At 41.8% G+C, this 25,270-nt stretch overlaps 1 protein-coding gene across 4 annotated transcripts in view; it reads left to right on the top strand.

Annotated features, from left to right (window-relative positions):
• Window positions 1–25,270, top strand: part of prkd1 (protein kinase D1) — a 148,298-nt gene that overhangs the window by 81,737 nt on the left and 41,291 nt on the right. For 3 of the 4 annotated variants that reach the window (XM_078406421.1, XM_078406419.1, XM_078406423.1), the window contains 3 exons: window positions 966–1,097; window positions 9,790–9,950; window positions 23,200–23,410. In XM_078406421.1, coding sequence (XP_078262547.1) covers window positions 966–1,097; window positions 9,790–9,950; window positions 23,200–23,410 — 504 coding nt within the window. The remainder of the gene's footprint in view (window positions 1–965; window positions 1,098–9,789; window positions 9,951–23,199; window positions 23,411–25,270) is intronic. The other variant, XM_078406420.1, reaches the window with a different exon arrangement.

Below are 25,270 nucleotides of genomic sequence, written 5' to 3'. Positions count from 1 at the left end.
CACTTAAATTGGTGTCTTTGAATAATCAGTTCACAAAGTATTTTATTTCTATTCTGCAGCAGAGGCAGTAACCTAAATGACCTATTTACTGATTTAACACTTCAGTTTCATCGATTCCACGTGATTCAATATTTAAAGATGTGTTGATTAATTTAGCGGGAAAAAATCCTATAATCCTTTTATGTTATTTTTATCAGTAACAGTTCTGAAGCCTTTGTGAAATAAACTCCATTGATAAATGTGGCGTCACAGGTAGATACAGTAGAGTGGTCAAGAAGGCTTTCGGAACACTGGTCTTCATCGGTCAGGGTATTGAGTGTAGAAGCTGGGATGTTATGTTACAGCTGTACAAGGCGCTGTTGAGGCCAGTTGCAGCATTGTTTTAGTTTTGGACACCCAGCTCTAGGAAAGATGTTGTTAAGCTGAAAAGAGTACAGAGAAGATTTACAAGGTGTTGCTATGCTTGAGGGCCTGAGCTATAGGGAGAGGGTTGGGCAGCTAGGAATCTATTCCTTGCAGTGTAGGTGGATGAGGGGTGATATTATAGAGGTGTACAAATTCATTATTCGGGAAAACGCAAAGTCTTTTGCCCAGAGTTGAGGAATCGAGAACCAGAGGGCATAGCTTTAAGGTGAAGGGGGAAAGATGTATTGGGGATCTGAGGGGCAACTTTTTCTTACAAAGGGTGGTGGGTATATGGAATGGGTTACCGGAGGAGGTAGTTGATGTGGAGAGTATAACAACATTTAAAAGACATTTGGACAGGTACATGGATAGGAAAGGTTTGGGGGGGGGATATGGCCAAACACGGACAGGTGGGATTAGTGTTGATGGGGCATCATGCTCCGCATGGGAAAGTTGAGCCGAAGGGTGTGTTTCCATGCTGTATGACTCTGTGACTCTAATGTATTGTGTACTGTTGCAGTTCCAACTATATGACTCCTAAATTCTTCTTCTTTGTGCAGCTGCTGCCACGTTTGAAGACTTCCAGATTAGGCCACATGCCTTGTTTGTCCACTCCTACCGAGCTCCAGCGTTCTGTGATCACTGTGGGGAGATGCTGTGGGGATTAGTGCGACAAGGGCTGAAATGTGAAGGTAGGCCACATTTTACAGTATACAGTGCCCGACCAAACAAAGGATGAAAACAAACCCTTGTCTCCTTGAACGTGACGTCACAGGTAGGCAGGGTGCTCAAGAACGATTTCAGTACATTGGCCTTCATCAGTCAGGGTATTATAGAAATTGGGATGTTATGTTACATTTGTACAAGACGTTGGTGAGTAGAAACAAAGAACTGTAGATGTTGGTTAATGCACAAAATGAGACAAAGTGCTGGAATAACTCAGAGGCAGCATCTCTGGAGAACATGGATAGGCGACGTTTCGGGTCAGGACCTTTCCTCAGGTTCCAAGACATTGGTGAGGCTGCATTTCAAATATTGTGATTGGTTTTGGTCACCCTGCTACATGTACTGAGGTACAGTGAAAAGCTTTTGTAGCATGCTAACCAGCCCGCGGAAAGACTGTTCATGATTACAATCGACCTATCTACAGTGTACAGATACATGATAAAGGGAATAATGTTTAGTCCAAGTTGAAGCTCGGTAAATCTGATTAAAGATAGTCCGGAGGTAGCATAGTTTAAGTAAGAATTGCTGCTGTTGGAGTAGAGATTTAAAAGAGTGGAGCAATTGTAATGTGTGATTACAGATCCATTTCTGTGACCTGCACACATAGAGTTGCCTGGCTTGGGCACCATCTTTAAGCTAGAAAGAGTGAGGAGAAGATTTACGAGGATCTTGCTGGGACTTGAGGTTCTGAGCCATAGGAAGAGGTTGGGCGGGCTAGGATTTTATTCCTTGGAGTGCAGGAGGCTGAAGGGTGATCTTGGAGAGGTGTATCAGATCATTAGGGGAATAAATAGGGTGAAAGCATAGACTGTTTTACCTCCACAAAGGGAATCAAGAACAAGAGGACATAGGTTTAAGATGAGTGGAGAAAGATTTAATAGGAGCCTGAGGGGCAACTCTTTTATGCAGAGGGTGGTGGGTATATGGAATGAGCTGCCAGAGGAGGTAGTTAAGGCAGGTACAATAACAACATTTAATATACATTTGGACAGGTACATGAATAGAAAAGGTTTCGAGGGATGTGGGGCAAATGCATGGAGGTGGGACTAGGATAGATAGGTATCTTGGTCAGCATGGGCAAGTTGGGCCAAAGGGCCTGTTTCTATGATGTATGACTATATCATTGCATCACTCCATGACTCAGCAAGTCTGAATTAAATTTTAGACTTCAGGCTTGTTATGGAATGCTAGTCCTAGATTTAGGCAGCATACATTGCAAACTGGTGCTTGTTGGAAGGGGCTTGAACAGAGGCATTGCACATTGGCAAATTCCTGGTGTCTTGAACACAGTGAGTTGAGTATACTGCCAGGTGAAAACATCTTAGGTTTCGTCACTGTGGAAAGTACCTTACTGAATGATGTCTGGAAACAAAATTAGACTCAGGAATCTGATTGGCTCTTTAAACGCAATCTTTACCTCTTTTTATCCCTCAACTGTTTCTCTGTTTCTCTCTGTATTATTAGGGCTTCATTAATTTAAGGACATGCATTTATCTAAAAAATATAAGGACTAATGAAATGATAATTTGTGTCTTTCAGTTTTTATCAGAAGTGAATTGATTTGTTTTTGTGAACAGAATCCAACTATAAATTTTGTGCGGTAGTTAATGATTCAAAAATCAGCTAGTGTAATTGGTACAATTGGTCCTTCTGTTGTAACTTTCATCAAACCTTAAAATAGATAAATGAATTGGAAGCTTAGTGTAGTTTGTTATTATTGTCACATGTACCGAGGTACAGTGAAAAGCTTTGTTTGTGTATTATCCAGACAATAAAAACATGGCTATACATTAATACAATCAAGCCATTTACAATGCACAGATAAAGGATAAAGGGTGCAACATTCAGTGCAAGATATAACATTGAAGATAAAGTTTGATTAAAGAAGAATATTCAATTGTCTCCAATGAGGTAGATGGGAGGCCAGGACCACACTCTAGCTGATGAGAAGACATGCTTTGGGTTCTTAATGTAAAGTTTATGGTTTTTAAGTGTTGGTTGGTGTGTTGAACGAGTGGCAGTGGTAAAAGCAAGCCTGTAGGAACACAGAACAAAAAGAATAACTGCAAGAACAATTATTGAGAGGCCTAGGAACACGCTCATAGAAGTTGGAATTGTTTCAGTTTTTAGAGATACAGTGTGGAAACAGGCCCTTCAGCCCATCAAGTCTGCATTGACCAGCAATCACCCTGACACCAGCCTTATGCTGCACACTAGAGACAATGCACAGAAGCCAATAAACCTACAAACCTTCACGTCTTTGGGATGTAGGAAGAAACTGGAGCACCCAGAGAAAACCCATGCGGTCAGAGGGAGGACATACAAACTCTGTGCCGAAGGCATCTGAGGTCAGGATCGAACCCGGGTCTCTGGCACTGTAAGGCTGCAACACAACTGCTGCGCCACTGTGCCACCCCAATTGTAACTTGGGAGACTTTGAAAAGCCTATTTCTAATGACCACAAATTTAATGCTGCCAAACAAAACTAACACGAAATAATAAAAACCTAGTCCATGTTAGTCATTGAGATATGGATTTGGGCTTTTATCTCATTTATACATTAAAAGAAAGCTGAAATTTTAGGAGTTTTCAAAGGATATAGTTTAGTTATGAACTAATTTAATGCAGCAAGTTACTTATTTAAAGGTAACTTTATGCAGTCACATCCCTGAGGGCATCGTGGAGCAGCGGTAGAGCTGCTGCCTCACAATGCCAGAGACCCAGGTTCGATCCTGACCTTGGGTGTTGTCTGTGCTGAGTTTGCACATTCTCCATGTGATCATGTGGGTTTCCTCCAGGTGCTACGGTTTCCTCCCACATCCCAAAGACGTGCAGGTCTGTAGGCTAATTGGCTTCTGTAAATTGCCCCAAGTGTGCAAAAGTTGAGAACATAGAACTAGTGTGATTGGGTGATCAATGGTCAGTGTGGACTTGGTGGGTGAAGGGCCTGTGTCCACACTGTATCTCTAAACTTATCTAAACTAAACTAAAACACATTTTGGATTTAATTGTTTAAAAGCTATCATATTTTTGCATTTCTAATGAAATCGAGAGAATCTATTTGTTATTCAAAGCCTTTTACCTTTGCACATTTTCTTTATGTTAACCTTACTTAATAATGAAACCATTCTACCAATAACAAGAGAGCAGTCCTAAGCTATTATCTACCTCATTGGAGACCCTCGGGCTATCTTTGATCAGGCTTTGCTGGACTTTATCAAGCACTATACGCTATTCACGTTATTCCCTTTATCCTGTATCTGTATACTGTGGATGGCTTGATTATAATCATGTATAGTCTTTCCACTGGCTGGATAGTACACAACAAAAGCTTTTCACTGTACCTAGGTACACGTGACAATAAACGACTAAATTAATTCATGCTTTTATTAATGTAATACCAGTCTATTAGCATGTAACATGGCAAAATTCTACGTAAATATTTAGAACATTAAAAGCTTTTGTCAACATTTTATCACATTATTAATGAATCATTGATTTGCTCAGTAATTTGTGGCAAATTTTCTGCCGTCTTTCCTCAATAATTGAAATGTATAATATACATACATTTTAAGCAAAATAACACTATCAACAGTTACACAATTCACAATGCAATGAATACGTGTATCCATTCAAATGTCATCCATGTCTTTGAACACCTTTGTTAACAATTTTTACACAAAGGCCTTAGCCTTTCTCTAAAGCATGAGGTTAGGCCTCATTTTGTGTCATGCTGTGACTATTGATTGAAATTATATTCTGCTATTTAAGTATGAACAGTATGTACAAGTTCCGGGGATAACGTCTAATTAGTGCAACAGACAAAATGCCTCCTTTCATTCCCCACTAACAGAATGTGAAGGGCCTCCAGAATTATTTTATTCACAGCAGATGACAGGTTTCAAACGCTGTATTCAAGTACTGTATATTAAGTGTTTTCTTTAAAACTGAGAAGGTGTTTTTGTGTCATAGAGAAAAGAGCAGTATTGCCCTTTCGATTTGACAGACTCCGCTGAATATATTGCTGTCTCAGTCCTTTCTTTGACCCTGTGATTTACAAAATATGGAATAGGAAAATAATTTAATGAGGAACATTGTTTAACTGCAATTCATTGATTCAATGGTTCAAGGGTACTTTATTGTCACATGTACAGAGGTACAATGAAATTCATTTCCGTATAAATTCAGCACAGGTATAAGCACTTGGATACATCTTAGATAAGCATCTCAGCTGCAGTCCAAGTGTATGGAGGTAGTACACTGAGACAGTATACTGAGTTGCATTTTTAAGTCCCAGTTGTTTGAAGTGTAGGATTCATGGCCTGACCATGAAGGCCCGTTGTCCTGCAGATGTTGAAGGGTCAGCCTGGCCATGTGTAGACGTTGTGTCCCCCACCGCTGTATACCGCGTCCGGACATGCACTCGGCCTCTTGGAGCGACCATTGTAAACAGATCCAGGAGCAATAGGGTTAAATGAGAGTGGAACAGGCAGCAAGGTGGCACAGCAGTAGAGTTGCTGCCTTCCAGCATCAGAGACCCGGATTCGATCCTGACTACGGATACTGTCTGTATGGAGTTTGTACATTCTCCTCGTGATCGTGTGGGTTTTCTCCGGGTGCTCCAGTTTCCTCCCACATCCCAAACGATGTGCAGGTTTGTAGGTTGATTGGCTTCTGTAAATTGTCCCTATTGTGTTGGGTAGAACGAGCATACAGGTGATCACTGGTCGGCACGTCCTGGTGGGCAGAAGGGCCAGTTTCCACGCTGTATCTCTAAAACTAAACTACGCCTATTCAAGGCCCATAAACCAAATGGCAATTGAAATAAACATTTAGCAGATAAGATAGTATTTGTGGAAAGAGAAACCAGGTTAATGTTTCAAGTTGAAAACTGTTTGTCAGAACTGGGGAAAAAGATTTTAAAAAAGTTTTAAGTTGCAGGAAAAGTGGGGAAAGCTGTGTTGAACTATTACCTGTCTAGGAAGGAACTGCAGATGCTGGTTTACACCAGATAGACACAAAATGCTGGAGTAACTCATTCCTCATTACTGATTCCTCCTGCTCTCCGGCTACACGATGTGTCTGAGGAAGGGTCTCGACCCGAAACATCGCCTATTCCTTCTCTCCAGAGATGCTGCCTAACCTGCTGAGTTACTCCAGCATTTTGTGTCTATCTTCGGTATAAACCAGCATCTGCAGTTCCTTCCCACACAATAACAAACAGATGTTAGTTTTACCAAAGATAGTCACAAAATATTAGAGTAACACAGGCAGCATCCCTGGAGATAATGGCAGCTGATGTTTTGGGTCTTCAGACTGATTGTGGGGGGGGGGGGGGGGGGGGGGGGGGGGGGGGGAGGGGGGGCATTGGTGGGATCTGGAAGAGGGGAGAGGCAGGACAAAGCATGGCTGGTAATACGTGGACATAGACGAGGGTTTTTTTTTGACAGGCTGATTGATAGAACAAAGGTTAGAGATAAGAACAATGGGTGTGAGACAGGTTTAAAGAGTTGTGGATTATGAAGCCAGGGGGAGGAGAGTAGTGAGGGAGGGGCGAGGGGGTGGAGAAATAGGTGGGAGTCCAGGTGGGGCAGAGGGGAAAACATCAAGAGCATTTCAAACCTCATCAGCAGCAAAATGTTTGAAAAGAATATCATTATTCATAAGTTCATGGGTCATAAGAGCAGAATTAGGCTATTTGGTCTATCGAGTCTGCTATGCCATTCAATCATGGCTGAAGTGTCTTTCACTTTCAACCCCGTTCTGCCTTCTCCCCATTAGAGTTGACACCTGTACTAATCGAGAATCTAGCAACCTCCACCTTAAAAATACTCAATGATGGTCTCCACGGCCATCTGTGGCATTGAATTCCACAGATTCACCACCCTCTGGCTGCAGAAATTCCTCTTCTCCTTTATAAAGGTACATCTTTTTTATTCTGAGGCTATGGTCTCTGGCCCTAGACTTTCCCACCAGTGGAAACATCCTCCCCACATCCACATTTCACTCATATGAAATTCCTGCACACCTCCCTTTTTATAGCTACTTCCTTTTCTTCTGAGGCTGTGCGCTCTGGACCTAGATTCTCCCACTAGTGGAAACATCCTCTAACCATCCACTCTATCCAGGCCTTTCACGATTCGGTAAGTTTTTATGAGTTCCCCCCTCATCCTTCTAAACTCCAGCGAATACAGGCCCAGAACCATAAAATGCTCATCATACATTAACTCAATCATTCCTGGGATCATTCTCGTAAACCTCTGAACTCTCTCCAACGCCAGCACATCCTTCCTCAGAAATAGGGCCTAAAACTGCTCACATTATAGCCAATGGTGGGCTCAGGCTAAATATGTTAACATAGGCTTTATTATTAAAAAGGCAAAAAAAGATTTAAAACGCTTCTCTAGATGATGCATTGTTAGGCCGCCCATCTCTGGAGCCATGTCCCTTTACGCGGGAACTAGTTTCACAGGCGTATTTCCTCCCTCGGATCTGGGGTGGAACCGTGCATTAAATTCAAAGTGTTAATTCTACAGAAAGCCTAATGAAAATCGAATGCAAATTCGTAATTTTGTAGCTGAAAACGTGACGTTTTTGCATGTTTTTTTACACCAGCTTGAAATAACTTTATATGCCATGAGGTGGAGTGCCATCTCCTTGTTGTGAAGTGGATGTGGGCAGATTGCAACTTGTTTTCAAGAAGGATATTTACACCACAAAAAGCTGGAGTAACTCAGAAGGAATGGGTGACGTTGTGGGTCGAGACCCTTCTTCAGACTGTAGAAGGGTCTCATCCCGAAACGTCACCCATTCCTTCTCTCCAGAGATGCTGCCTGTTCCGCTGAGTTACTCTAGCTTTGTGTGTCTATCTTCGGTTTAAACCAGCATCTGCAGTTCCTTTCTATACAGAATATTTACAAGTCAGTCCTGACCATAATGAATCCCATTTTTTGCTGCTGAAATCCTATGATTGCATCCTATAACAGGCATACCATTTTAGCTGAAACTTGTTAAGATTGTCTTCTCAACAGTTTAATTTAGACTTCAGACATACAGCGCAGAAACAGGCCCTTTGGCCCACTGAGCTCGCTCCAATCAACAATCATCCCATACACTAATACTATCCTACACACTAGGGATAATTTACAATTTTACCCGCCAACTAACCTTCAAACTTGCATGTCTTTGGAGTGTCGGAGGAAACCGGAGCACCCGGAGAAAACCCACACGGTCACAGAGAGAACGTACAAACTCTGTGCAGACAGCAACCGTAGTCAGGAATGAACCCGGGTCTATGGTGCTGTAAGACAACAACTCTACCACTACTCCACTGTGCCGCCCCAATTTCTCATCTGCCCCCTGCACACCAGGGACAATTTACAGAGGCCAATTAGCACACAAACCCACACATCTTTGGGATGTGGAAGGAAACCATAGCACCTGAAAGAATCCCACGGTTATTATTTTCATTAGTAGAATAAATACAAGGAGGAAGATGGGCATAGATTGGGTAAACAATATCAGTGGCGTGAAAAGGAATAGGTGATATTTCAGGTCGAGACCCATCAGGCCCATTGTCTTTTCATCCCTAGCCTTTGTCCAACCACCTGCCTAACAACGCCCCCCTCACCTGTATCCACCTACTACTTGCCAGGCTTAGTACTGCCCCTCCTCTCTTCCAGCTTTCCTCCTCCCGTCTACAATCCGGCTGAATGTTCCCATCTGGAAACATCATCAATTCATGTTCTCCAGAGATCCTGCCTGACCCGCTGACTTACATCAGCACTTGGTAACAAACTATACCACTCTATTTTGGAGGATTGATGAGTGTTTAGTTTAGTTTACTTTAAAGAACTACTTCTTGAAAAGTGAATCCTTTTCCAAAACTGTTTTACCATGATCTGTTTAACCGATTTAGTAGGGAATTTAGTTTGGCTGCACCGCTGGTAGAGCTGCTGCCTCACAGCGCCAGAAACCTGGGTTCACTTCTGACCTCGGGTGCTATCTGTCTGTTGTTTGCACGTTTTGCTTGTGACCGCCTGGGTCTTAGTTTAGTTAGTTTAGTGTAGTTTATTGTCACGTGTACCGAGGTACAGTGAAAGGCTTTTGATGCAAGCTAACCAGTCAGCGGAAAGACAATGTATGATTACAATCGAGCAGTCCACAGTGTACAGATACATGATAAAGGGAATAATGTAAAATCCGATCAAAGATAGTCTGAGGTAGATAGTAGCTCAGGTACAATCAATGAGGTCGATGGAAGCTCAGGATTACTCTCTAGTTGTTGGTAGGGTGGTTCAGTTGCCTGATAACAGCAAAGTGTATATCAAAACACAAGATGAGATGTTAACCCACTGTTATTTTGGAGGAAATGCAGCAGACAAATTGCAGTTTGTCATTGCCTCAGTACAGGAATATTTGGCTAATGTACGTAATCTAACCTCCGAAGTTGAATCACCCCGTTTCAATTACTGTGCAGGCTCATTGCCGACCTAAGTTGAGACAATTAGATTACTTTATTTGGGAGCTGTTCATCAAGACTTTCAATGGCTATTGTTCATTCTCATTGTGTGCAATAACTGAGATTTTATCTTTAAAAAAAATTTAAATATGCCTATTTCTATTGCTGATTGCATCTTTGCATTTTATTATTTGCAGGATGCGGTCTCAGCTACCACAAGAGATGTGCGTTCAAAATCCCCAACAACTGCAGTGGCGTGCGCAAAAGACGCCTTTCCAATGTCTCGCTAACGGGTTTGACCGCTTCACAGTCCGTCTCTAATGATCTATTGCCGAGTACGCCAGATGAAATGTCACTGGTAGGTTGTCTTAAAGAATGCAACACGTCAATAGAATATAAATCTAGCACACACCCAGCTGTACCTGAATGTTTGTTTAGTTTATTATTGCCACCTTCATCGAGGTACAGTGAAAAGCTTTTTGCCGCATGCTGTCCAGTCAGCGAAAAGACTATACGTGTGTACAGGTAGAAGTAAAGAACTACTGATGCTGGTTTATACCAAAGATAGAAACATGCCAAAGATAAATACATGATTACAATCAAACCATCCACAATGTACAGATAAAGGATAAAGAGTACAAGGGGTACAAGGGGGGTGAGATAAAGTCCAATTAAAGATAGTTCAAAGATTTTCAATGAAGTAGATGGGAGGTCAGGACTACTCTCTCGCTGGTTAGAGGCTGGTTCAGTTGTCTGATACCAACTGGGGAAAAGCTGTCCCTGAATCTGGAGGTATGCATTTTTAAACCTCTGCATTTCTTGCCTGATGTGAGAGGGGAGAAGAGGGAGTGACCAGGGTGAGACTGGTTCTTGATTATGCTGGTGGCCTTGCCTCGGCTGTGTGAAGTGTGAAGTGTGGATGGAGTCAATGAAAGGGAGGTTGGTTTTTGTGATGGTCTGGGCTACGTCCACAACTCTCTCTAATTTCTTGCGTTCTCGGATACGGTGGGCACAGATGTACAATGTTATAGTAATTTCTATGCAATGCTCTAATCCCATTTTTAACAGAATGTCTACCAAACGACTCCTAGCGTATAAAATAATCACCATCTGTTGATTTAGTCAGCAACATAATTTTTAAACATTTAGTAAATTACGCACTTTGATTACACACTGTTAATGATTCATATTTGACATAATGATTTATTCAAACATCATCTTCAGCAGATGATTATTGTAGAAATAACAGCCTCATTATTCTTGGGTGTTCTAATCACCTCATCCCTTCTGAAGGTAAAAATTAGAAGAGCATTAAGTATTTTAGGGAAGTAAACATATGGAAATTAATAAGCACAGTTTGTATTGTTTTACATGGTAGATAGCTTGGTTCGTATACCTCAATAATTGCCTCAATTGCTTTTTATTTAAATGGCTGTTAATTTCAACAAACCTTTAAATTCTCTACTGGATATTAAAACATGCTTAATGATTGTGCATAATATTCCAAAATGTATAAGCTTTTACATTTCTTCAAAGAGAGCAACTTGTTATGCAACTTTCATATTTTTACTGTGTTTTGCTCAGTGTTGTAGTGCTAGGTTCCACTTAGTAATCTGGTTCCATGTTAAGGTTGGTACCAATTTCATGCACAGCAAAGCCCATTAGCAGGAAGTGGAGAAGTACTCTTTTAGTGAAACGCAAGTGACCGAAAATCTGTCGATCCAACAAAAATTAGGTCAACTCAAAAAGTAGATGTAAGCAATCAAGGTCCAAAGAGATCACTAAACTCACATTGTATACATCTCTGCACATTGAAGGTTCAATTGATTCAGCTGTCACTTGAGTTTGAGTTTGACTTTAGTTTATTGTCACATGTAGCGAGGTTTATACCCAAATGTGCATACAAATGACAATCAGGATTCAGGATCAAAAAATCCCCCCCAAATTCTCACAAATTATCAATGGACCATCTTGTACTTAAAGTCTGCAAGATAGCCCTCAATCTCCTCAAGATATACCTACTTTGAAGATGTCCTCCTCTCTCCAAATCAACCTCCTCAAGGTAAGTCTACTTTGAAGAAGCTCTCCTTATCTGTCCAAAACAATCACCTCAAGACAAAGGCTCAGTTTAGTTTCAACTTTTCTAAGGTAGTTTATTCAGTTTTTAAGAAACGTGGCATAATTTGAATACTGTAGTATTAAGTAGTGTAGGGTTCAATGGTGGATGAGTGCTGATATTTAAACAGGTAATAATTCAGTGATATCCCTGGCTGGGAAATTGTTTAATGCCACATCCTGGATGCTGTTTCCATGAAGCACAGATTGTAAGTGTTTATTTTACAATTTATTAAGATGGGAAAAGTCTCAAAATGATTAAAGAGGAGAAATCGGTATAAGAGCATTGAAATTAAGTGAAGATTACTTAAAATTTTACCCATTGAAAGCTCTAAAATGTTAGACGGGAAATATTAATAATTGGTGCATAATTCTTAATATTGATAATGATCTAAACTTCAGTTTTAGAGAACCAAATTGGATATTATTTGTGATTTGACTCATGGCCTTAAAGTGCAAGCATACATTCTGATTGCTTGATAATGCATCCACAGACCATTGATTTATGAATCTATTTCCAAATCTTTCCTCGTTTTCCTTCCAGCTCATTATACATCTCACACTGCAGTTACAACTTTTGGCTTTGTATTTCTCTTGGTTCTATCTTTATTGTGCATATATGGAGAGCTCTGTTATAATACAAACACAAGAACACTGCCCTGTTATCTCCTTAGCCACTTATTTTTATCAGTTATCACAGGAAAGAAACAGAACCTAAGAACTGTTTGTATCCTTGATCAACAAACGGCTCGTTTACATTTTTGTTGAAACTTTCCATCTGTTCTGGCATTCAGTGTGAAATGAAAATGCTGTGCATTCCAACACAACGATGGTTGGTTCTCTCCTATAAAGAACAATGGTCAATACCAAGATATAACAGTCATTCAATAAAAATTAGCTCTTATGTGATACTGATGAATGGGAGCAAAATACCAAATCAAGTGGATACTCAATCTCCGAGCTTCTCAAGTCTTATATTAAAAAGGCGGCAGTCTCAATAAATGGTTTCTTTCTTCTCTCTGTTGCCCTATTCCACATGTAAGGGGCATGGAGGACTCGCCTAATGTCAATGTGCAATATCTATGCAAGTGGTTATGTCTGGTATATATGTCAGCTGGTTAAATGTCACCATGCTGCTGGTAGTGCAATGCACAGCACCAAAATGCTAACCTTGACTGCAATTCAACAAACCTCAGCGTGTCTCTGAGAATGTCACCAAAAGCCCAGCATTAATTGAGGATAAATCCATCACATATGATCCATTGTCACAAGTGCCTATGAAATAGCAACCCGTTGCAACTGAAGGTCTTTGAAATATTTTTGTAACCTTAAAGTGCCATAGAAATTCTAATGTCAACACAATGCATTCTACTGAAATTGTTAACTGTATGAAAATCTTTCAAATAATAGCATCAATTAAGTTCATTTCTCAAGAGTAGGTAGTTTAGTATAGTTTACTTTATTATTGTCACGTGTACCGAGGTGCAGTGAGAAGCTTTTTGTTGCATGCTATGCAGTCAGCAGAAAGACTATAAACGATTCCAATCAAGTCATCCAAAGTGTACAGGTAAAGGTTAAAGCATATAACATTTAGTACAAGATAAAGTCCAGCTAAGTCAGATTAAAGATTGACAAAAAATGCTGGAGTAGCTCGGAGGGTCAGGCAGCATCGCTGGAGAAATAGAATGGGTGACGTTTCGTGTCTGAAGCCTTCTTCAGAGATGCTGCCCGATCCCTGGGTTACTCCAGCACTTTGAGTCTATAGTCGGTATAAATCAGCATCTGCAATTCCTTCCTCCACATCCAGATCTATAATGAGGCAGATGGGAGGTCAGAACAGCTCTCTTGCTGATACAAGGATGGTTCAGTTGCCTGATAACAGCTAGGAAAAAACTGACCCTAGATATGGAGGTATACATTTTCAAACTTCTGTACCCTTGCCTGGTGGGAGAAGGGAGAAGAGGGAGTGACCAGGGTGAGACTGGTCCTTGATTATGCTGGTGGTCTTGCTGAGGTAGTGAGAAGTATAGATGGAGTCAATGGTAGGGAGGTTGGTTTGCGTGATGGTCTGGGCTACGTCTCTAACTGTCTGCAGTTTCTTGGGGGTCTTGGATAGAGCTGTTCCAGACTATGCTGTGATGCATCCCGATAGAAAGATTGGAGCAGGATTAGGCCATTTGCTCAAGCTTGGTTCACCATTCAATATGATGGTGGCAGATCATTCCACATTTAGCTTGAGCCCCATATCCGAGGAAGGGTGTGTTGGCATTGGAGAGGGTTCAGAGGAGGTTTACGTGAATGATCCCAGGAATGATTGGGTTAACCTATGATGAGCGCTTCACTGCACTGTGCTTATACTCACTGGAGTTTAGAAGGTGAGGGGGGACCTCATTGAAACTTACCGAATAGTTGAAAGGCCTGGATAGTGGACGTGGAGAGGATGTTTTCACTAGTGGGAGAATCTAGGACCAGAGGGCACAGCCTCAGAAGGAAAGGATGTACTTTTAGAAAAGAGATGCAGAGGAATTGCTTTAGTCAGAGGGTGTAAGGAAATAACTGCAGATGCTGGTACAAATCGAACATATTCATTCACAAAAAGCTGGAATAGCTCAGCAGGCCAGGCAGGATCTCAGGAGAGAAGGAATGGGCGACGTTTCGGGTCGAGACCCTTCTTCTGACCCTTAGTCAGAGGGTGGTGGATCTGTGGAATTCATTGCCACAGACAAATGTGGAGGCAAAAGCATTGGATATTTTTAAGGTGGAGATTGATAGATTCTTGATTAGGAAGGGTGTCAGGGGTTATGGGGAGAAGTCAGGAGAATGGGGTTGAGAGGTAAAGATAGATCAGCCATGATTGAGTGGCGGAGTAGACTTGATGGGCCTAATGGCCAAAAATGAACTGCTGACACTTTCTTCCCTTATTCCTTGATCTCTCTATCCCTAAGAAGAATATTTAACTCTTTTTGTGAATGTGCTGAGTGATTAACTGGCTTCTAGGGCGGCACGGTGGCACAGCGGTAGAGCTACTGCTTACAGCACCCAAGACCCGGGTTCGATCCTGACTACGGGTGCTTGTCTCTACGGAGTTTGTATGTCCTCCTGGTCGGTGCGGACCTGGTGGGCCACAGGACCTGTTTCCGCGCTGTATCTCTAATGCTGAAATCTAATACTAATGGTTCACTTCCCTCTGTGTTAAGAAACATTTCCTTCTCAGTATCTCCTCGGACCAGTCCTGGAAGAATTGTAGACAGACACAAAATGCTGGAGTGACCCAGTGGGTCAGGCAGCATCTCAGGAGAAAAGGAATAGGTGACGTTTCGGTCGAGACCCTTCTTCAGACGGAAAGGATGGTGTTAGAGAAGGAGGAGGAGTGAAAAGTACAGCCGGAGGGTTTTAATTACATTTTGTCTCCCTATGCAGTCTTCTCTGTCCATGATCTCTTCCACTGCCAGGGTGAGGCCACACGCAAACTGGAAGCACAGCGCTTTATATTCTGCTTGGCTAGCTTACAGCCCAACAGTATGAACACTGAATTCTCAAATTTCAAGTAACTCACCCCTCTAACAACACCCCCCTCTTTCCTCTGCCCCCCCCCCCCCCCCCGCCCATCCTGGTGTGCATGCATATTTCCTGCCATCCCAGTCACCCTCTCGACTCCTCCTCTTCATTCACCTTGAGGGGATCATGATGGGGATCGTGGTAGAGTGAATAACAAGGGAAATGGATCGGGTGAATGTACAGTCTTTTCCCCAGAGTAGAGCAAACAAATACCAGAGGACATAGGTTTAAGGTGAAATGGGAAAGATTTAATCAGAACATGAGAGGCAACTTTTTTCACAGAGTATGGTGAGTATAGTTTAGTTTAGAGATACAGTGGGGACACAGGCCTTTCGGCCCGCCAAGTCTGCGCCGACCAGCAATCCCCGTACACTAGTTCTATCCTCTTCAGGGACGAGCAGGGGCTGGCTTGGCAGCTCCCTCTACAGGCCGCGGTCCTCCACTGCACAATTTCATTTCAATGTTATTGGAATTTTGCTTCCCTATTAAATTCCACGGCTACGCTGTTAATTGTGCAAATTTATCTGCAATACAACATTGGCTCAATGTCAGTGAAATCATCGCTAACCTTTTTAATGTGGAGCTGCTAATAGTCCATGGTGTCATTAACACACAGGGTGCCACGGGGATATATCCATTAGCCCACTAAAATGTTAACATTAACTGAATGAGTCTCTTGGAAATACCACCCCAATGGATATTATTAATATATTTTTATCTTAAAGGTGTTATAGTAATACTAACACCAGCTCATTCAGTGTTACTGGAATGCCAGCATTAGCTCCAATGGTTATCACTGAGCTAATAATGATAACCAAATAAAAATGACTGAAATATTGATATTATTCCATTGAATATCACCCAAGTGCTCGTATTACCCGAGGGTTCAATTAACCACTAATATTAGTCGGGTAATTCTCACTCAACTGCTTAATTTTCATTAAATGAATATCTATGAGATGATAATGTTAATTAGCTCAGTCATTGCCAGCTTTTAATCTAAGGTAAGCAGTTAACTGGTCATCTTGAATGGCAGCTACCTTAATTGGTGGTTATTTAAAAAAAAATTAGAAACAAGGAACTGCAGATGCTTCATTTACACAAAAGGACACAAAGTTCTGGAGTAACTCAGTAGATCAGGCAGCAATTGTGGGTAGGGCTAATGGTTTGAGTTGGGACCCTTCTTTAGCACTATGAAATCACTTGCATAATGTACCTAATGATTTTTAAATAACAAAAGGACAATAGACAAGAGGTGCAGGAGTAGGCCATTCGGCCCTTCGAGCCAGCACCGCCATTCAATGTGATCATGGCTGATCATTCTCAATCAGTACCCTGTTCCTGCCTGCTCCCCGTAACCCCTGGTTCCACTATCCTTAAGAGCTCTATCTAGCTTTCTCTTCAATGCATTCAGAGAATTGGCCTCCACTGCCTTCTGAGGCAGAGAATTCCACAGATTCACAACTCTCTGACTGAAAGTGCTGGAGTAATACAGTGGGTCAGGCAGCATCTCTGCAGAATATGAATAGGTCAGGACCCTGCTGACCCTTCGGGATCAGTCTGCCCCCTTCGGGTTAGCAATTCTAATCCTAGCCAACGATAGATCCCGCACCCAGCTGATCTTTGAATCAACAGAGGCCTGGTCCCCAATGAACCTCTTGGTTGGGTGCCATCACTGGGTCAGTCTGGTATCCAGAGAGAGACGTCTGCATCCTAACCTTGCATAAGCCTGATCTACTATCTAAAGTGACACCCAAGAAGGCAACATGTCGAGAGCATGTTTAAAATTTAAATAGAATAAAAAATATTGATGAAAAAGATAAATGACATTAGAACTCCAAGCACCAGATCCAGACTGTGCGCTGACACATGAGATGCCATGGTAGTGGTTGATACTGTCAAGGGACTTGCTGTTTTCAAAGCTGCATATCGAGGATAAAGGTACTTCAAGTGTTTTACCAAATACAGGAGCGGTGCGGAACTATTCATTGCCCAATGTGGAATAAGAGCAACAGGTGCAGTGTGACATTTTCTGCCTTTAAACCCTTTCACCTTGTAAATGAAAAAAACATGCTTCTTAGTTCCGATCTTTCAAGGCATAGACTTTGCATGTGTGCGTTTCCCGTGATATTAATAGCCCATTTATCTACACTGAGGAATCAGACTTAATCTGAAGTGCTGCAGCAATTATCTTTTGAAACGAGTGTAATAGCAAGTGAAGCTAATATTCAACTGTTCCATGTCAGATGATATGAGTAACAGGAATTCATGAGATTTGCAGTAGCAGTTGACCCCACACAGTGAGCAGTGTCATGATTACCATGATTAATGTTGTTAAAAGTTCATAAATCCGTAAGTTATAGGAGCAGAATTTGGCCATTCGGCCCATCAAGAGTATTCCACCATTCAATCATGGCTGATCTATCTTATCCTCTCAACCCCATTCTCCTGCCTTCTCCCCATAACCCCAGATATCCTTATTAATCAAGAATCTATCAATCGCCACCTTAAAAATATCCATTGATTTGACCTCCACAGCTGTCTGTGGCAATGAATTCTACAGATTCACCACCGTCTGACTAAAGCAATTCTTCCTGGTCGCCTTTCTATAGCGGCGTCCTTTTATTCTGAAGCTATGGCCTCTGATCCTAGACTCTCCCACTAGTGAAAACATCCTCTCCACATCCACTCTTTCACTATTTGGTAAGTTTCAATGCAATGCCCTCCTCTCATCCTTCCTCAAACTCCAGCAACTACAGGCCAAGTTATCTCTTATCCTTTTGGATTGAGGACTGCCTACTTCCATCCGGCTGTGTGGGGCTCTGAGGTGGCAAATGGGGCTGGGCTGGGGCAGAAGGTAGCATTGGGTGAGGGTGGGAGGAGGGGGTGATGTGGGTTGTTTGTGAGGTGTCTGTTACAGGTTCACCACAGATTTTCCAGCATCCTTGCTTCCAGAGCCTTTCGGGGTTATCCGTTTTGCAAGACCAACATAGGTCGCAGTCTTGGGGGACCGAGATACCGGCCCGCAAAGTAGGCCATGGAAGTCGGCTCTTGGAACTGATCTGCCGACTCCGGCTGGGCTGGAGTCCAAAAGAGGTTGAGATTGGTTACCTCACCTGGCCACATTTTCAGGGGGACCTCCCAGGCGGAATTTATCCGGATTAAGGAGGGGCTGGACCACCAGTTGTCGGTCAATCAGTGGTGGACATGTAATTCCATTGCTTATGCAGGGCTACTGTATGCTCCCAATACATGGACTAAAGGCTCTTCATACCAATCCCAATGTTTTCTCCACTTTGTGGTAATGAGCAAGAGATTCCCAGGAGTTAGTGGGGATGTTGTAGTTCTTTAAGGAATACATCCTTAACACTTTTCCCATATCCGCCTGATAATCATCCCTCATAACCGAAGGAGCCGACTGAGGAGTGGGGACCTCACTGCTGGAGATGTGGACTTCAGGGAGGACACTGATGGTGGCTTACGTATCCTTACAATTAATCTAGTGTCCTTTATGGAGACAGGATTCCAACGCCTTGAAGTGCCTGCTATATAATCTGGGTTTCAGAACATTATAGAGTCATAGGGTCATAGTGTTGAAAGAGGCCCTTCGGCATACCTTGCACACACTGGCCACCATGTCCTATCTACACCAGTCCCACTTGCTTGCGTTTGGCCCTCATCCCTCTAAACCTATCCTATCCATGTACCTGTCCAAATCCTTTTTAAACATTGTGATTGTACCTGCCTCAGCTAACTCCTCCAGCAGCTCATTCCATAAACTACCACCCCTTGTTTTAAAAACTTGCCCCTCGGACTCCTATTATATTTTCCCTCCTCACCTTAAATCTATGTCCTCTGGTTCTTGATTCCCCTACTATGTGTAAAAGACTGTGCATTTACCCTATATAATCCTCTCATGATCTTATACACCTCTATAAAATGACCGCTGCATGGACGTTGAAAGTAAAGTCCACCTGCTTCTATGGTCCCATGCAGATGTCCACAGATGCTTGGAGGTCCAACTCCATACATACCACAGATCAACCTCTGCACTCTGGAAACCTTTGCTCTGGAGCACAGTCGCACAGGGCAGCACAGTGGTGCAGCGGTAGAGTTGCTGCCTTACAGCAGCAGTGACCCGGGTTCAATCCCGACTACGGGTTCTGTATGTATGGAGTTTGTACAATCTCCCTGAGACCGCAGGGGCTTTCTCCAGATGCTCTCATTTCCTCCCACACTCTAAAAACGTATAGGTTCGTAGGTTAATTGGCTTCTGTAAATTGTAAATTGTCCCTAGTGTGTAGGATAGTGCTAGAGTACGGGGTGGTTGCTGGTCGGCGTGGACTCGGTTGGCTGCAAGGCTTGTTGGCTTGTTTCCACTCTGTATCTCTGTATTACAATCAAGTCAGAAAATACTATACATGGTTACAATCTGTACAGTGTACAGATACAGGGTAAAGTGTATAACATTTAGTGCAAGATAAAGTCTGATTAAAGGTAGTCCAAGGGTCTCCAATAATGAAGATGGTAGCTCGGTACTGCTCTCTAGTTAATGAGAGGACTATGATACATCCTTATTTGACATTTTTGCTACAAGATACACAAAATATAAACGTAGTCCATAACAAGCCTGCTAGTTTGATTGTGAATAAAGTAATGTGTGTAGTTTATGCAGTTTAATTAAATCTTCAAATGCATTTGTAATTTACACTGAATGTTTAATGCTTCCTATTGAGTGACTCGTGGGATTAGATATAAGAGGTTTGTGTTTACAACAAAATAAAAGCAGCTGTTTAACAGGACACCTTTAAAAACCTGTAAAAATGTCTGTGGGATAAATAAATGCAAAATAAAACTGCACAAATATCGGCAGCTGGTGTAGACCTTTTACCTTTTAATCTCGCCATTCGCTTTATGACAATGCTACATGGGAGAAGTGTTTGTTTTTAAAATCGAATTATGTGCTTGTCAAAAAAAACCTTAAAATGGTTACCACTGAGAAAACATAGTGCAAATCTTTGATGTTCATTGCTATGTTCTACCTGTTGCTAACATTCTGGAAATGATGGATGTCATTTTTGATCGCTGCTCAAATATAAATCAAGTTCTTCACTGCTATGTGAAGTGTCTATAAACTAAAACGTCCCTCCTTGAAGAAGGGAGGAGGTGCTCTTTTAGAACATTTATTGATAGTGTTGATGACAAAGGAAAGCCCAATAGGTTCAAATCCCCCTCCACCGATTTAATTTGTATACAAGTATCAACTTGCTAAACTGTTGATATTTCAGTTTATTGCAAAATAAAGTTAAATAGCTTAAGAATGTTGGCAGATTCTAGTACTGATTTCATTATTCCAAATTTAAGGAATGCATAATCCAAATGGATAGCATATTTCTGATTTCAAACTTTTTAGTTTATAGATACAAAATGCTGTAGTAACTCAGCGGGACAGGCAGCATCTCTAGAGAGAAGGCGTGGAAATAGGCCGTTCGGCCCACCGAGTCCGACCAATGTACACTAGTTTTATTTAATACACTCAGGGCAATTTGCACAAGCCAATTTGAAATTGCATCTCTCTCAACCATAGCAGTAGCATTGCTGAAACATCTTGGAAGCGTAGATGGAACATCTTGGTCGGCGTGGGCAAGTTGGGCCGAAGCGCTGGTTTCCACGCTGTATGAGTCCATGAGTCACAGAAGTGTGGAAATACATACCTTCAGATTCAGAGATAGTTTCGGCCTAGCTGTAATCAGGTAACTGAACCATCCTATTGCCATCTAGAGATCAGTCCTGACTTCTCACTGGAGATCTTTGAATATACCTTTAATCAGACTTCACTGGATTTTATCCTGCACTAAATATTATTCCCTTTATCCTGTACATTTACACTGTGAACGCCTTGATTGTAATCATGTATAGTCTTTTCGCTGACTGGATAACACGCAACAAAAAAGCTTGGCACTGTACCTCTGTACATGTGACAATAATAAACCAAATGTCTTGACCTGCCATCTAGCTCATTGGAGACCCTCAGACTATCATAAATTGCCCTTCACTGAACTTTATGAAGCACCAAACCTTATGCCCTTAACCTATATCTGTACACTGTGGATGGCTTGATTGTAATCATGTATAGTCTTTTCGCTGACTTGATAGCACACAACAAAAAGCTTTTCACTGTACCTTGGTACACGTGAACAATAATAATAAACTTAAACTAACTATATTTGTTTCTTAATATTTAAATCGCAGTGAGTCAGTGATGGAAAATCTGCTGTTTATTCAAAGGTATTTTTGGATACAAAATGATAAATTATATACATCTCATTTTTGACCTAGTTGTGTACAATTTAATTCAAAGTAATTAATGTTTAAATTGGGAGTAGGCGATTGCTTCATCATATTATTGAAATCTTGCCTTCGAAAATATGGCACTGGGATTGATTTTGAGGAAGGTCTAAAGAAATAAGCGGCAGGAGAAGTAATCCTACAGCCAACAATGGAATAAATTATGTAAACGGATGCATTTGTTATTCAGCAATCTCCCCTCACACTTATGGTATAAATACCAACATACTGTGAGTTCAGTGCATTAGTATTTAAGTTGCATAATAGGTGTACTTGTAGCATCTGCCGAAGCTGAGAAAATGTAAAGTGCAAATGTTTTAGAATTCAGATAAAGCAGTATTTTAAAAGCCATGCACAAGTTGACTGCTGCTGAATCATTAATTGGGAATAAGCATCGTATTTCCGATGTGGTAACATGAAGTTAAGATTGTATATTCATTTGATGTTCAACCTAAATGTCCTTGTCTATCGGCAACCATGTTCATCGCTCCATATTGCACTTGCTTAACCCTCTAATTCTCCAAAGCACTTTAAAACTGACTCAACATATGTCTTTGCACACTGTATAATGCTCTCTGATAGCTAAGTGTGAACCAATTGGGGTAGAAATTTAAGCCAATCAAAGTGCAAATTGCTGTTTTAAGTGTGCAAGAAAAAATAGTGAGAGATAGAAATGTGTTTCTATAATACATAGCATTCCTAAATGATCAGATAGTACCTGGCTCATCGTCATAAAGTCATCAACTGTGCAAACAGGCCCCGGCCCAACTTGCCTTTGCTGATTAACATGCCCCATCTACACTCGTCCCACATGCCTGTGTTTGGCCCATGTCCCTCTAAACCTCATGCCTGTCCAAATGTTTCATAAACATTGTGATAGTACTTGCGTCAAATACCTCCTCCGGCAGCTCGTTGCATATACCTACTAGCGTCTGTATAAAAAAGGTTACCCCTCAGGATTCCCTGCTCACCTTAAACCCATGTCTTCTGGTTCTTCATTCCCCTACTCTAGGTAAAATACATTGTGCATTTACTCTATCTAGTTCTTTAATTCTTTAGACTTTAGAGACACAGCGCGGAAACAGGCCCTTTGGCCCACCGAGTCTGTGCCGACTAGCGATCACCTCATACACTAACACTATCTTACACACTAGTAACAATTTTACCAGAGCCAATAAACCTACAAACCTGTACATCTTTGGAATGTGGGAGGAAATCGGAGCTCCCAGAGAAAACCCACATGGTCACAACGTACAACCCCATACAGGCAGCACCTGTAGTCAGGATCGAACCTGGGTCTCTGGCGCTGTAAGGCAGCAACTCTACCACTGCTCCACTGTGCCTGCCACTTATCCAGCTCAAGCCCTCGAGACCAGGTAGCACCCCCGTAAATTTTCTCTGCGCCCTTTCCGCTTAACAACTTATTTTCTATAAAATGGCGACCAAAATTGAACGCAATACTGTAAATGTGGCCTTAGCAATGTCTTATACATTTGATATATTTTGTCATGTTTTTACAACTTTTTTGTGAATTTTACAGAAATATAACTGCAAATACAATGACACTTTAGTTTGTTTACTTGTAGCAGAAGACACCATCTGAGTCTTTCACTGGAAGAGAGAAACACTCAAATTCACAACCGTACATTGGCCGTCCGATTAAACTGGATAAGATTTACCTTTCCAAGGTTAAAGTGCCTCACACATTTGTAATCCATTCCTACGCTCGTCCCACTGTTTGCCAGTATTGCAAGAAGCTTTTGAAAGGACTCTTTAGACAGGGAGTGCAGTGTAAAGGTGAGTACTGTAATCAGTATGCATGTACAATGTTTTAAGCAATGAAAATTTTCAGTTTCTCTGGAAACAATATTTGCATTAAGTTATGTTTTGAGGTTAGATTTGCTGAATGAAGTTTGGACACATTATATAATAATAATAATAATGCATTACATTTATATAGCGCTTTTCAAACACTCAAAGACGCTTGTATGAATTCAATTTGTATGAATTCAATTTGTATGAATTCAAATCATACAAAACTTGTTCAATATGATCAACAAAATCTCTATTGCATCTATTTTTTTAATGTTTGAGGATATGTTATAATATTATTAAAACTTCTGTCTTAACAAGTTTCCACTTAGTTTTGAATGATTCAATGGTCCTTTTATTGTCATGTGTACGAAGTGGTAACACAGTGGAATTCTTTATCTTACAAACAGTCGAGTAGTTTATTGCCATACCCCCAATCCTCATTTAACAATTGCACAGAAATAGTCCATTGAGCCTGCGTGCAAGAGGCGCCATGTTTTGGCGCCATTATCAAAGTCCACACTGCAGCTCTTATGAGCGGTGCCTGTTCCAGACAAGTCCCAGGCTGCTGCGGGCCTCCTGCCATCTCCTTCCTTGGATGTCCCTCTCCTCGCCCATCCATCTTTTTTCCCCGGGATGTGTCTCTTGCAGCTGACCACAAGGGCGTGGTAGGCCAGACCCTGGCTCACTCTCCTCTCTTGCTCCCCGCCCCTCACGTCCATCATCCCTGGCTCTATCCTCCCGGTCTCTGGACTTCGATTGAACAAGCGGGGGCAGGCACATTGGGCTCTGCCTTCCAGGTCGACAGTCCGTCAAGTCCAACGAGCAGGAGACCAGCTCGACAGGCTCCTCTTGAATTCGCGATCCGCCAGTCCGTGTCTTACGTTTAGCCGCGCAAGGGGTGTGGCATCCTGAAAGCCTTCTAAAGTCACTGTCCGGAGTTTTAATCCTTGCAACTTCATTCCTTGAGGTGATAAACAATATACCATTTTGTAGCACCTCAACACTCTTGATTCATTTAGCTTGGGGTCTGATTGCAGAGATACTAAGGAATATCCAAGAGCATTTAACATAATTTAAATTTCGTTTTCACTGAACTAACTACTCCAGAAAGAGGTATCGAAAAAATAGGGAATTGGCAGCTTTCTGATATGAAGACTTTTGGATAGGCATATTGGTATACAGGGAATAGAGAGATATGAATCATGTGCAGGTAGATAAGAGTTTGCTCATGTTCAGCACAAACATTGTGTGTCAATGGGCTTGTTCCTGTGCCTCATTGTTTTATATCCTAAAAAAATCATCTGGGTATCTAAAAATCATCATATGGCACAGCGGTAGAGTTGCTGCCTCTTAGCGCCAGAGACCCGGGCTTGATCCTGACCATGGGTGCTGTCTCCGGGTGCTCCTGACTGTTTGTGGGTTGGTGGGTTAATTGGCCTCTGCAAATTGCCCCACTAGTGTGTCAGGAGTGGAATAGAAAGCGGGATAACATAGAACTGGTTTGATCAATGTCGGCATGCATTTGGTGGTGCCTGTTTCCGTGCTGTATCACTAAAAAAAATCTATACTATTGCATTTTTAAGAAAGTATATTTTAAGAATCTAATGCAAGCTGATTCTCACGACATTGAGAAGATTCTGACTCCTTAAACCAGATTTCACACTGCATTGACGTCAGATTCTGCATTGTGCCAAACTCGAACGGTGCGAGATGATTTCCTCAAATGGGTCTCATCTCTGGTATTTAATGCACTGCAGTTAGATCAGAACTACGACTCTGAAGCAATGTTGAAAAACCTTTTTGCTGAATGGAAAGGGGAAGTATAACTGCAGCCACTTTCTG

The sequence above is a fragment of the Rhinoraja longicauda genome, chromosome 10 (assembly GCF_053455715.1).
Source record: "Rhinoraja longicauda isolate Sanriku21f chromosome 10, sRhiLon1.1, whole genome shotgun sequence".
Classification (NCBI taxonomy): Eukaryota; Metazoa; Chordata; class Chondrichthyes; order Rajiformes; family Arhynchobatidae; genus Rhinoraja; species Rhinoraja longicauda.
This window is presented reverse-complemented; position numbering and strand designations above follow the sequence as displayed.